The following is a 12495-nucleotide window of genomic DNA, read 5'->3' on the forward strand; positions in this document are numbered from 1 at the left end:
TCGTAATGAGAGAGAGAGAGAGAGACATTAGGCAGGGATGGAGATGAAAAGGGAGAGAGGTGGAGTGGTGGGGTTAAAAAGAGACACAGAGAGAGGATTGATGAGCAAGAGACATTCCACGTCTCATTGTCCCTCCTTTGCCATAGGGCTTGTTTTCCTTTGTTTAGTTCCCTAGTATGTGTGTGAGTCTTTCTCTATAATGTTTGTGCATTCATTTAGTCGTGGATGCTTGGTATTTTAAGTAATTTATTTTCTCTGTGTTCAGAGAGCACATGGCCCCCTACACCATCCCGACTTGTCTCCTGGTGCTCGACCAGATTCCCCGGAACCAGATGGGAAAAGTCAACAAGAAAGAGCTACTGCAACACTTCTTTCCCGGCACCTAGCCCCATCACTGTGGCTCTCTTACCAAGACATGACCCCCTCTCCCCTTGGGTCTATTCCCAAGACGCGCATTCGTTAGAATGCTATTCAATGTTAAAATTGTCAACATTTGTATTAAATATGACATTTATGTTAATTGATCCACAATGGGTGTGTGTATGAGACTGCATAGTGTGTGTGTGTCCTGCCATTTGCAGCTGAGGTTCGAAGGTGCGATAAGAACCTGAAGGCAGATCCTCCAGAGAGATCCTCTCTCCCTCTTTCTTTATTTCTTTTTTTCTGTCATTCTCTCTTTATGTCTCGTCTCTCTTTTCATCAGCCTCACCCAGCTCTTCACTAAATCCAGGGCTCTGACAAGCAGCGACTCGTTTGATTGGTGTAAACCCCATCGATGCATATACTGTTCCATTCAAAATTCTGCATCCAGCCGAGTACAGTCCAAATGCATTGGGGAGGTAACTTGTGACTTGGGATGCATTTAACAACAACCAGAGGCACTGCGTCAGGAGTTTGTACTCCTGAGTCATACTTGCCAAGTATGCAAGTCCGAACTTGCCGTATTTGATATTGAGAGAGGCCCAGTATCTCGTTCTAACCTGCGCTTGGTCTAAAATATCACATGTTTACAGTCAGTTCTGGATAGTGGGCTTTTTCTTATTGTTTAGGCATGGCAAAGCAAGAGCAAATGTTTCTGAATTATATAATTGGATGGCCTACATGTCTATCTGCCTTTCATAGTCTTTCACAAAGATAGGCAGAATTATTGCTAAAGCTAGCAAGCTAGACGTGTGTTTTTGGGGAGGGGCTTTGGAGGGGGGCTTGATGGGAGGGATGGGATTTTTTCGGTTAGATTCTTTCTAAATCTAGCTTACTCTGGCTGGTTTCTCCCAATTGCCTACCCTAGCTTTAAAATCACGTAACAATGTTTCTTAATGCACAAGATGTCTTCGGGCAATGGATGTAATTTTTGTCATGTCATTTGTTTTATACATGGAGTCTGAGATAAATAGATTGTAGATTGCTATGTCATTGAGACACCCATTGTGTTTCTATGTTTTCTTATTATTATTCCTCTGAAATTGGAGTCTATGGCAGCCCATAGAACGCCTTGATAAAAAGTGCTGAAATTTGGCTGAAAGTTTCTGGCCACTCCACTGACCACTCACACTCATTTACAGACCTCTAAACCCAGCTGTCTAGCGCCACCAACGGGTCAAATTTTGGTATAAAATTGAACCGCTTGGTTGACAGATCTGAAATTCGGCGCTCTGATTCGGGACCGTCCCATGATCACTCTCGCCAATTGACAGACCTCTATGCCCAACACTCTAGCTCCACCAATGGGTCGAAACTCGACTTGCGTTACTCTCCCGAGCGTTCCCTGGCTTCAGATTTTCACAAATGTGGTACCGTTGGAATCCCTGAACCAGCCCTAGAGTTAAATGACCACTACTACGCAACTTTGCGCCATATTGAACCTCCGCCATATTGGATTTAATCCAAACTAGGAAAAGTTTCAGCAATCACAAATTTCATCTGCTTTTCACGGAACTTGGCGGAGATGATCTTCAGACCGAGCTGCACAAACGATACTTGTCAGATTTTTCAATTTCAACTTCATTTGCCCGCGAGAGCCAATCAAATATGGCGGCGAAGCCGCAAAACAGGAAGTGGGCTAACATCTCGGTGATGCTTTGAGTTAACGTAACCAAACTTGATACCATTAGTCAGGACACTGTCCCAATCACTCACAGCAATTGTTATAAGTGTTGTGTGTAACGCGTAATGTTGTGTGTAACATAACTACTTTTTCGGGTAAAAAGGTAGTGTAACGAGTTACTAAGGAAAATATGGTAACGAAACGTTCCTTTTTCAGTTGGGCACAACGTTACTTTTCCCAGGGACAGATTTGACAGCGACACTGCCTCAGCTGTGTGCTTGTGCAATAGTCGCGGGTGCTCATTCCACACTGATGCTGGTACTAGCAATAGCATGCAGAGAGCAGTCAGTCATCATGGCAAGCGCGGCGGAGCAACCAACGGTATATTTTGAGGGGGATGGAGGCAGTGGCGGTTTTAGGCACGGCCGAAGCGGGCAGCGGGCATTATTTTATGTCACATTGGGGGCGGCACGAGCAAAAAAAAAGAATTGGCAAAAATTGGGGAATTGGCATATTAGCGCCCCCTCCGGCTGCAGGCGACCCTGCATACTGACGAGGTGCCGTGCACAGAAGCTGTGTGAGAAGGGGAAAGGGGAGGGGGTGCGGGGGACAGTTCAACTCTGCGTCTCCCAGATGGAACGGACAAGGGGGGGAACGGGGGATCCACTGTTAGCGCATTGAAATCCTTATTGAAGCCTGCAGGGTTACGTGATAAACATACGGAGGAACGCGATTGCTGAGCTGCCCTGCCCCAACATTGCATGAGACGTTAAACTCACTCGCCGCCCACAACCATCATCCAAAATGTGATGTCAACAGACCAAAAAATAGTCGGAAAGCCTACAGAAACGGAGGGGGTCTCGCCCGGGGTGTAATTCAATGTAGAACCACCACTGGATGGAGGTATTCACATTATTTCAAACTGATTGAAAATAAGCACCTTATTTTCACCTTATTCTCTTTAGACTTATGACTGCACCCCCACCCACCCTACCAACACCATTGTCAAGTATGCGGACGACACAACCGTCGTTCATCTCAGGGGGAGACGAGGAGGGAGGAGGTCCGCAGACTGGTGGGGTGATGCAAGGACAACAATCTCATCCTGAACACTTCCAAGACAAAGGAAATAATCATGGACTTTCACGTTAATGGACATTAACGGGGAATGTGTGGCGAGGGTTCCTGTCTTCACGTTCCTTGGCACACACATCACAGAGAACCTCTCTTGGACTACCAATACCCACTTCATGGTCAAGAAGGCCCAGCAGCAACTCCACTTCCTGAGAATACTCAGGAAAAAAACATCTGGAGGAGAAACTGCTGGTGTCCTTCGACCGCTGCACCATCAGAAGCGTGCTGGCATACTGCGTATCCACCTGGTATGCAAGCTGCTCAGCAGCGGACAAGAAGGCCTTAAAGAGGATTATTAACACCACCCAAAAGATCACCGGCTGTGCCCTGCCTCCCCTGCAGGACATCTTCTGTTCCCACTGCCTCACCAGATCTGCAAACGTTTTGAAAGACCCCTCACACCCGGTCATCATATGTTTGCCCTGCTGCCCTCTGGCAAACGTTTCATGTCCATCAAATCCCATACAAACCGATTCAAAAACAGTTTTTACCCCACCGCAATACGGACACTGAAAACTTCCAGTTACTTTCACACGGCCCTTACCAGAGCCTAAGCCCATGTTGGACTGTTGCACTGTATGCACTTTTTCAATGCTACTTCACTGCATGCACTCGAGAATGTATGCAAATGTGTGTGTGTGAGGATGTGGGAGGGTAGAGGGGGGTTGTCTGTGTATAGCTGGACATTGTATTGTTTTGTATTGTTTTATATTCTTTTTACAACTATTTATTTTATAAAGCACCAAGAGGACTGCCATCCAATTCAATTTTTTCGGCACGTTGAAAGGGGAGGGAGAAAGTTAAACTTACTCACTCGCCACGTGTTCTCAAAAAGGAGACCATGCTTTTTGTGTGGCCGAGTTTTTAGAAATGTTGCGTAAACACAACCAAAGTTTGCGCGTTAACACGCAATATTTGGACACGTCACCACAACGAAAATGAATGTTGAACGAATGTTTTTCGACTGCCAACATCGGACTACTGAAGCAGCTTCATAACGGCTCAGCCCTACCAGAAGCGTGGCCTCGAGTGTGGCACTCGCCTCTCATCCACTTTGTTTTTGACCCACGGTCGTGTGAGGCAAGGGATTCTGGGAAGGCACGTGTGCGGGAGGTTGATCGCGGCGCGTGTAAAGGGGAGGGACAAAAATTTAACTTCAGCTAACGATTGGACAATCGACATTGAGTGTTTACTAGCGGGGAATTTTATTTCCTGATTTGAAGCACTTCCATTGACAAAGTGATAAACTCCCCCAAGCAGCCACTAGAGAGAGTGCAGGGCTTTGTCACGCTCTGTCACGTAAGCGTTTGGTGGGGTCGTGCAAAGAAAAATACGTTGCTAGCTTTTATCTAACACATCTATAATATCAGAATGAAACAACCCGTTGGCTGGGACTGACCATTTGCCAGCAAACACGGCAAAATGAGACCTGACGTGTTAACATTCTTCTTGCATTAACATGTCAAATTATAACGTGTTATATTCGGGGTACTTTTTTTAGTACCACCTCCGTCGAGGTTCCAAGCGAGCGGAGTAGGTACTTTTGTGTGACGTAAACAGGCTGCTGGCCACTGATTGGCCAGCGGCTGCAAACGGGAATAATCACTCAAAGTTAAATTGTCTCCGGCGTGGCTAGACCCGCTCCCGAGGGGGACACTGATCAGCGTTTCGCCGTGTGTGTCGCTCCTTTCCCGGGGCTAGAGTTAGGCTGCGCGTGGTTGTGTGTGTCCGGCGTGGTTGTGTGTGTCCGGCGCGGCTGGAGTCCACGGACCCGCTCCCGAGGGGGACACGGATCAGCGTTTCGCTGTTTCGTTTTAGTGTCGTTCCTTTCCCAGGGCTCGAGTTTCACCTCCATCAACATTACAGTATGACAACAATAGACATGCAGTCATTGCGCTGTTTATTTTATTTTATTTCCCATCGTAACTTTTCCCGGGAATCAGGAAATAGTCTTAATCAGATTCAGATTTTCCGGGAATCCCGTCTCCTGGGATTAAAACCTAATGACGACCCGCCCATGTTGGAGAGGTTCTTTTCTACGACCCGCCCACGTTGAAGAGGTACTCTTTTAGATGGAAACGTGACGTGCCTGGAACCAAACCGAGTCGTGCCGCGCTAAGTCATGGCGAGTTAAAACTTAAAACTTCCACTTGGTTTGGAGTGCCCTCAACAGTAAATCTTCCACTTCGTTTTAAGCCTGCATCGGACCTCACTACGTTTTGAGGGTTGATTATAAGGGCAAAATAGCACTCCCCTTGCTCCCTACAGTAATGGGACACCCTACCCCTACATGAGAACGAGCAAAATATAGGGTTAGGGCAAAGATCTAGGTTTAGGGGAGGTATTGGGATGGGGCCAAAGTGCTTGCCCCCATAGGTTAGCGTTATAGCTATTCCGTAGCGCTGGCAGAACAGTGCAGCTTTCTGGCTTGGTCGAATCATTTTCGTCGGGTGACCCTCAGGAAAACAATAATGGGGTTAAAAATCGCTGGAGTTCTCCTTTAAAGGGAACCCGCACCAATAGAGAATTGCGATTAACAGACTCCCGCTACAGACACCCCCCCCCCCCCCCCAGAATTCACTCCCCCGAACAGTCAAGGCCAACGGGGAGGAGCCCTGAGCAACCGCCCAAAACGGAGAAATCTACTCTTACATTCATGATAATATGTACTTATTATCATGCCTATCCGTTACATGAACCTGATAAGTGTGGAGAATCATTGAGTAAAGAGTACCACTCTCCCCCAAGCACAGCAGCAGGATGCTACCATTGTGGCTGCTGAGGTGAACGAGCACCGTGGCCTACGGAGCAACCCCCTGAGCTTGACATGTTTAATATACAGCATGTAGCTAGCGTAAATATGGTGGAGGCCCCGGTTGCGAGCCCAGAGGAGGTCTGGGGAAATAGGAGAGAGTGGGATAGGGGTACAGTATATCTCCACATAAGGGAAGAGTGTCTGGGATGAGCTAATGACATATGCGTGATGTATGGGCAGAATGGATATATGTGGGGGAGACCGGGAGAGGCTCCCCAGTTCTTTGTCAGACCACCTCGGCTCTGACTTGCTCGCGAGTAATAATAAAGTCTTCATCTTTCACGCTTCAGACGTCTCGAACGCTCTTATCTTGTTAAAGCGTTAAATGCGGTTTAACTACCACAACAGGTTTGTCAAACAGTTGAAATCCGTCCCGAGGACAAGACGGTGTGAGGACATCTCTGGAAGACAATAAAAAAAAATGTGAAAAAAGTTATCCCAATTTTGGCGCATGTATGTTGGCAAGGATCAATATAGTGCTATAGATGCTTCCAGTGACGATAATATATCTACCATTGGTGTCTGAGATTACATTAGAGAAGACAAAAGGTACAGATTAATGAATCAGAATCATTAAGAAGCCTTGCTTTGGAAAGCAGAGTAAAAGAGTTGGCCAACCCAGTCCTTCCGCAACCTAGAGTGATCCAAGACCTTTAAAGGGACACTTCATCCATTTGCATTGAGCTTTGTATCATTAGTAACCCAGTCATATTTTTGAATGGTCTTGCATCATTCCCTCATTTTCCCCAGAGACAGGAGAGCTCCGTCCAACCTCTAACACTTCCTGCTTTAAATGATGCAAAATGACGATTTTTGCATCATTTAAAGCAGGAAGTGTAAGAGGGGGGGGGGCTTCAGAGAGTCAAAGCCAAAGTTTCTTTCCCCAATTCCTTCTCCACCATGGCCGAGAATCAATACACGGGTCTTATTTTGCAAACCCGCACCCGCCTGTACCCGCAAATTACATTCTGCACCCGACCAGACCCGCTATAAATTGATATCGACGCCCGACCTGCAACCGAAGGAAAATTAGACACATTAGATGGAACGCCGGGGAATTACACTACCTGGTGTTGGCGTGGTGCTTTAGATTGCTGTGCAAAAAAAGCACATCATCCACTGTGGATGGTTTTAGTTGACTCCACTCCTGAATAACATATCCAGCCCTGGAGAAGTCTCGCTTGCTCGTCCGACCCGACCCGCATATCCAAATTGTGCCGGTCACAGCAGGACTCTGGCTGAGATAACCCCCACTACGAGTCTTTACGAAGTACCAGAGACGTCCGAGAACCTGACGTAGTCTTGAATTCATAATATCATCTTAAGGCGAACACAGCTTTTGGCCGTGATATTAAATTATATAGATACCTATATATCTAAATAATATTATATTATATATATTATATATTGACAGTACTGCTTCATACATGTGCTTTCCTAAAATCGCTGTCTGGCAAGCAAAAACAAATTTTGGAAAATATATTTCCGAATCAGACCTACAATGGTCCAATTTTCTAGCGGAAACCGAGTTGATGTTGCAGAAAGCAAACACGTTTATGGAACCTTTTTTCCACTGTTTCAGTCTCAACAGGCTTCTAGGCCAGAAATGACCACCCATATGAGTTTTGCACAGTCGCGTATTGTCTGCCCGTACGCAATTTCCCGTACGTGAGTTCACGCCCACTATCGCGCTGCAAGCATATATAGCTGCGGATCTGAGACACGCCAGTACGTGCAGTCTTCTCCTGAACAGAGCATTCTCACCTGTGCTTAAATAATAGTTGATGGGCCAGTAATTATAGATTCTATAGCCAGTATGATCACCAGACACATACCACCTGTGCTTAGACAACTTTTTTGTAATCGTTGAAAAAAAATAGTAGTAGAGAAAAATCTGACATTGCAAACATTGCAAATCAGCCGTGTTCATGTGACTGTCCATGTATAGTGTCACATCGGATCTGATGTCATCGGATCCGTATCATACAGACTCCTGTAGAGGCGCACTTGCTCAGCAACTCTTCCTTCGAAATCATCCATTCTTGCTCTCTGTGGTTTTTCCGGTCTGTCTGTCCGCTCGTACGTCGCCAAGTGACAAAAATCGTGCGGATCCGAGCCATCAGACGCGCCTTAAAAAGGGGCGGTGCGACAGCCCATGCGCGGGGCACGTGACCGTCACGTGACCGCAATTTCGCCTGATGCGCGGCTCACGCGTTCTCTCATGCGCGACTGTGCAGCGCGCTTTACTCTAAGACCTCTAAAGGACAAGGAGTAACTCTCAAAGTCCAGAGGGAAGGAACCTTGAGAAGGAACACAGAAGAGGGAGTTGTCCTTCCAGGGTTCTCAGTTATTATTCTGTTATTGTATCGGACATATTGTATCTGTCAGATGTATGAGTCACATGGTATGCGGCAGGGGAGGTGAGGATGAGGAGAGGATGGTGAAGGTGGACCGTACAAGGCTAGTTCATGTTTTTATGCTGTTGTCTTGTCAGCAACAGTCTGTTCTCCAGACACGTGAAACACACAGCGGTCCACCTTCAAACACACAATATTCCCCCTACTCCTAAACACAACACACACAAGAGAAGAACCTTCCTTCCAACACACAACTGCCCGGCATTATCACCCCGGGGCTTCAAAGACAACCCCCCCCTCCCCCTCACACACACACACACACACACACACACACACACACACACACACACACACACACACACACACACACACACAGCACCCTGGGGCCCAATAAGCAGCCATCTGCAGACAACTGCTTCCCAAACACACCAGTTTCAGAGAGAGAGGGTCAGAGCCGGAGAGAGAGGGGGGCAGAACTAGTTCAAGGGCATGAGCGTTCGGTCATCTGGGAGTCATGGGAATACCCCAATCCCCCCCCCCCCCCCCACATTCCTGGGTGGGGGGTTGAGGTGTGTTCTAAACACTTCCTGTGTGGCCGGAGCCTTCGCGCTGCCCTCCCAGACACTACCTGGACTACATGGCCAGGTGTCAAACTGGCCATGTCTCGCCGGTCAACCTCCAACAACCTACTTCTTTCTCGCCCAGATATCTTACCTCTATACTTTACCTTCATCCTCTCTCTCTCTCTCTGTATCCTCTCGGCCCTCCCCTGGTCCAGTCCTATCTCCTTCTCTCCTCTCTCATCCAGGCCACCCACTCAACACTCCACAGCGTAGGCTCTCCCAGGTGCTTATCCCCTGGGCCCAGGACCCCCTCACCCCTCACCCTTAGCTTGCCCCGTCTTTCACTGGGCTGGGGGGGGGTCAGGCAACGTGATGGGATTTATGCGGGGGTCTGTGGGCCTCCTCTGGTTCTCGTGCCGTGCTCATCCATCGCCACCTGCCAGCCCACCGATCGATACCTCTGCTCTTAATCAGCTCTCTGGTGGCTGCTGGCCAACGTGCACGCATGTGCACGTGTGCACACTTGTATGTAGGCGTGACGTGATAGCAGGTCATTGTCTGGTAAGGTGGGGTTGGGGTGAGGTTAGGATGGGTGGGGGGGGGGGGGGGGGGGGTGTTTACTTGCTTTCCTTCCCCCCCACCCCCACCATGGGTGTAGAGCAGTGGTCATCAACCTTTTTAAGCCCAAGATCCCTGACCTCAGCCTTGGCGAAAGGCAAGATCTACCTATTGACGCGCCCAGCCCAGATTTTACTTCCAACTTGAGGCCTTTTATTTGGCTTGTATTTGAATTACATTGGCTTTGGTCCAACTTTCAAATTGATGCAACCAAGAAAACACTGTAACAAGCATATCCACATGATGTGGATATGAGAGAATTTTCTCTGTTCAAAATGCCTCACTGTTGGCTGTCAAAACAATATAGGAACAGGGTTTAGGTGAAGAAATGACAGAGTCCAGTCTTCATCTGTTTGTGCCAAACATGGTCTAATTAAATGTAAAATCCTACACCGTACTCACTGGACAAAAGTCAGACTCTCGAAAAAATGTATCCTGATATTACTCCTCCTTTTTTTCTTTTTTAATTGACGCATTCTCTTTTTGTTTCCTTTATATGTCCGCTTATGGGGGAAAAAAACATGATGAAACAATTTCAGTAACTACTTTTTTTATTAACACTGTATTATGTAAAACACCAATAACATTTTTTGTGTTTTACTGAGATCCATACCTAGCTATGCCTCACTGCAGGGTGTCTCATCTTGTGTGTACAACTCGGTGGGCCTGGCGGCCGGGGGACGTTGATGTGTGCCTACTTGTGACAGCAGAGGAGGGGCCCCGGAAAAGAGCATTGTGTTGGTTGTAGGCAGACAACTCCGTCCTTTGGATAAAATCTTCTGGAAGTCCGGAAGACGCCGGGACATGCAAGCTTCTGGAAGATGCCGCTAATGACCACAAAGCCTTGCTTGCCCAGGGGGATGATACACACACACACCATTCACGCACATACGCACAAACATGCCTTACACGCATGTCCACATAGGGAAACAAACGTCACATCAATGAGGCAAATACTGTACCATATGAACTGTAAACAGAATTCTAAACTAAAGTCTGCTAAATTACTTATAACCAAGGTTAGATGCATTTATAGTTATGATTGTATTCACACCAAATTATGATTATTTTCACAACAAGGGCCGAAGATTGTATCATTCATATCTGTTTATTGGTTTGTAGGTGTGCGTGTGTTGCAGAGTCTTTGCAATTCTGCACTACACATTCCCTGTAACAGAATGGCGATATTAATTATTGAGTATTGATATATATACATGGGGATAAAATATCAATATAAGTAGTCATAAATATTATTGAAAAAGTGTTCATCAATTGTTGACTTACCTTCTCAAACTCCAAAGGTGTACTGTTTGGGCAAAAACCTCGCTGGGGTCCCTTCACCCTTTTGAAAGTCCCGGAAGGGAAATATAATATTGGGGAAATATATAGGTGTGCAGAGCATTCAGCAAATGTTGTTTTCGGTTTTGTTATTTCATTTCTTTGCAATAAGTCAGGTGTATGCCTATTTAAGGCACAGACCCCAAAACGACCATTATTACTGACCTGTATGTGAGTATAAATCTGCTGGATGTTTTCTTTTCATTCAACAAACTCCCATGTCTCAATACTCAAATTCTTGGATGGTTTTTAAAGTAAATGACATACAAATTCTCTCATTCTTGCTCCCACTTTCTCTGACCTCTCTTTCTGACTTTCTTTATTGCTTTTATAATGTTCTTGTCTTAATACACGTAACAATCTTTCTCTCCTTTCACTGCTCACCGCTTGTGTTCCGGGCTTCCTGTGCTCTAGTCTTTTGTTCTGTGTCGTGTGTACTCTCCTAGTCTGCTCTTCTGCGTCCGCCTCACACACATATCCTCACACACAATACGTTCAGATAAGAAACCCCCGATAGGAATGTTCAGCCTCTCCTTGTTCTTGTTTGTTAACACGACTTTTGCGTTATGCGCTTGCAACGCTACAAGCGTATCTGATGGAGGATCAACAAGGTCATGGAAGAATAAATAAGCACACTGAGAGCTAATGATGGATTATGATCGGACGCCCGGTTAGCAGCGCCTAGCTCGCCATCCGACACGTCATCAATAAGAGCTGGGGAGGGAGAGTGATCGATCGATGTTATGGATGATCACAGACACAAATACCGTAGCACACCTGGATTCAACGACGCAGCGTCCCTCATAATATATACTGCATGCATGGATGTGTGTATGTATATAAATTTCGCTAGTTAGAGTGTGAGTGTGAACGTGTAAGTGTGTGTGTGTGTGTGTGTGTGTGTGTGTGTTTATATGTGTCTAATGCAGTAGTGTCACTTTAGCTCTTGTGTGTGCATGTGTTTGTCTGTGTGTGTAGTGTTACTATAACCCTTGTAACACTAATACACACTACTGTGTGTGTCTGGCTTTACTGTAGCCCTTGTGTGTGTGAGTCTGGTACAGCAGCGTTACTGTAGCCCTTTTAACTGGTGAACTTGAATAATTCCTGTTTGTTAAACATATCATGGTGAATGCCTTGCACACTCTGTTGGGCTTCAGAGAAACCCGCTGAGATGCGCCTGTGTTTGTGTGTGTGTCTCTGTGTTGAAGTGTGTGTGTTGAAGTGTGTATGTGTGTGTGTGTGTGTGCGTCAAGTACAGTAGTAATTAGCCCCTGTGTAGACGTAAGTGTAGTGTGAGGTGGGGTCAGAGATGGTCACTAGCATTGTCTTGTGTAATCAAATTAAAGTAAAGGGTTTAGTATTGATTGATCATTACTACCCTCTCTCTCTAGCGCTAGCTCTCTCACAATTTCTCTCTAGCTCTCTTCCTCTCACTCTTTCTCTTTTTCTTCCTCTGTCACAAATTTTTCCCTCCATTTCAACCTCCATTTCTTCTGTCTATCTCTCTTTAGCTCTCCTTCTCTCTCCACGTCTCTGTATGGCTCTCCCTCTCTCTTTATTGCTCTATTATTTATTTTTCATCCGTCTTTTCGCCTCTTGTTCTCTCACTCTGTCTGCCCCTCC

General features: G+C 46.4%; 1 protein-coding gene across 2 annotated transcripts in view; it reads left to right on the forward strand.

Annotated features, from left to right (window-relative positions):
• acsf3 (acyl-CoA synthetase family member 3) overlaps positions 1-529 on the forward strand; it is a 32686-nt gene extending 32157 nt beyond the window's left edge. For both annotated transcript variants that reach the window (XM_084476592.1, XM_084476593.1), the window contains exon 10: positions 266-529. In XM_084476592.1, coding sequence (XP_084332718.1) covers positions 266-386 — 121 coding nt within the window. In that variant the 3' untranslated portion in view covers positions 387-529. The remainder of the gene's footprint in view (positions 1-265) is intronic.
• Positions 530-12495: the final 11966 nt, after the last annotated feature.

The sequence above is a fragment of the Micromesistius poutassou genome, assembly GCF_964030765.1.
Source record: "Micromesistius poutassou genome assembly, chromosome: 12".
Lineage (NCBI taxonomy): Eukaryota > Metazoa > Chordata > Actinopteri > Gadiformes > Gadidae > Micromesistius > Micromesistius poutassou.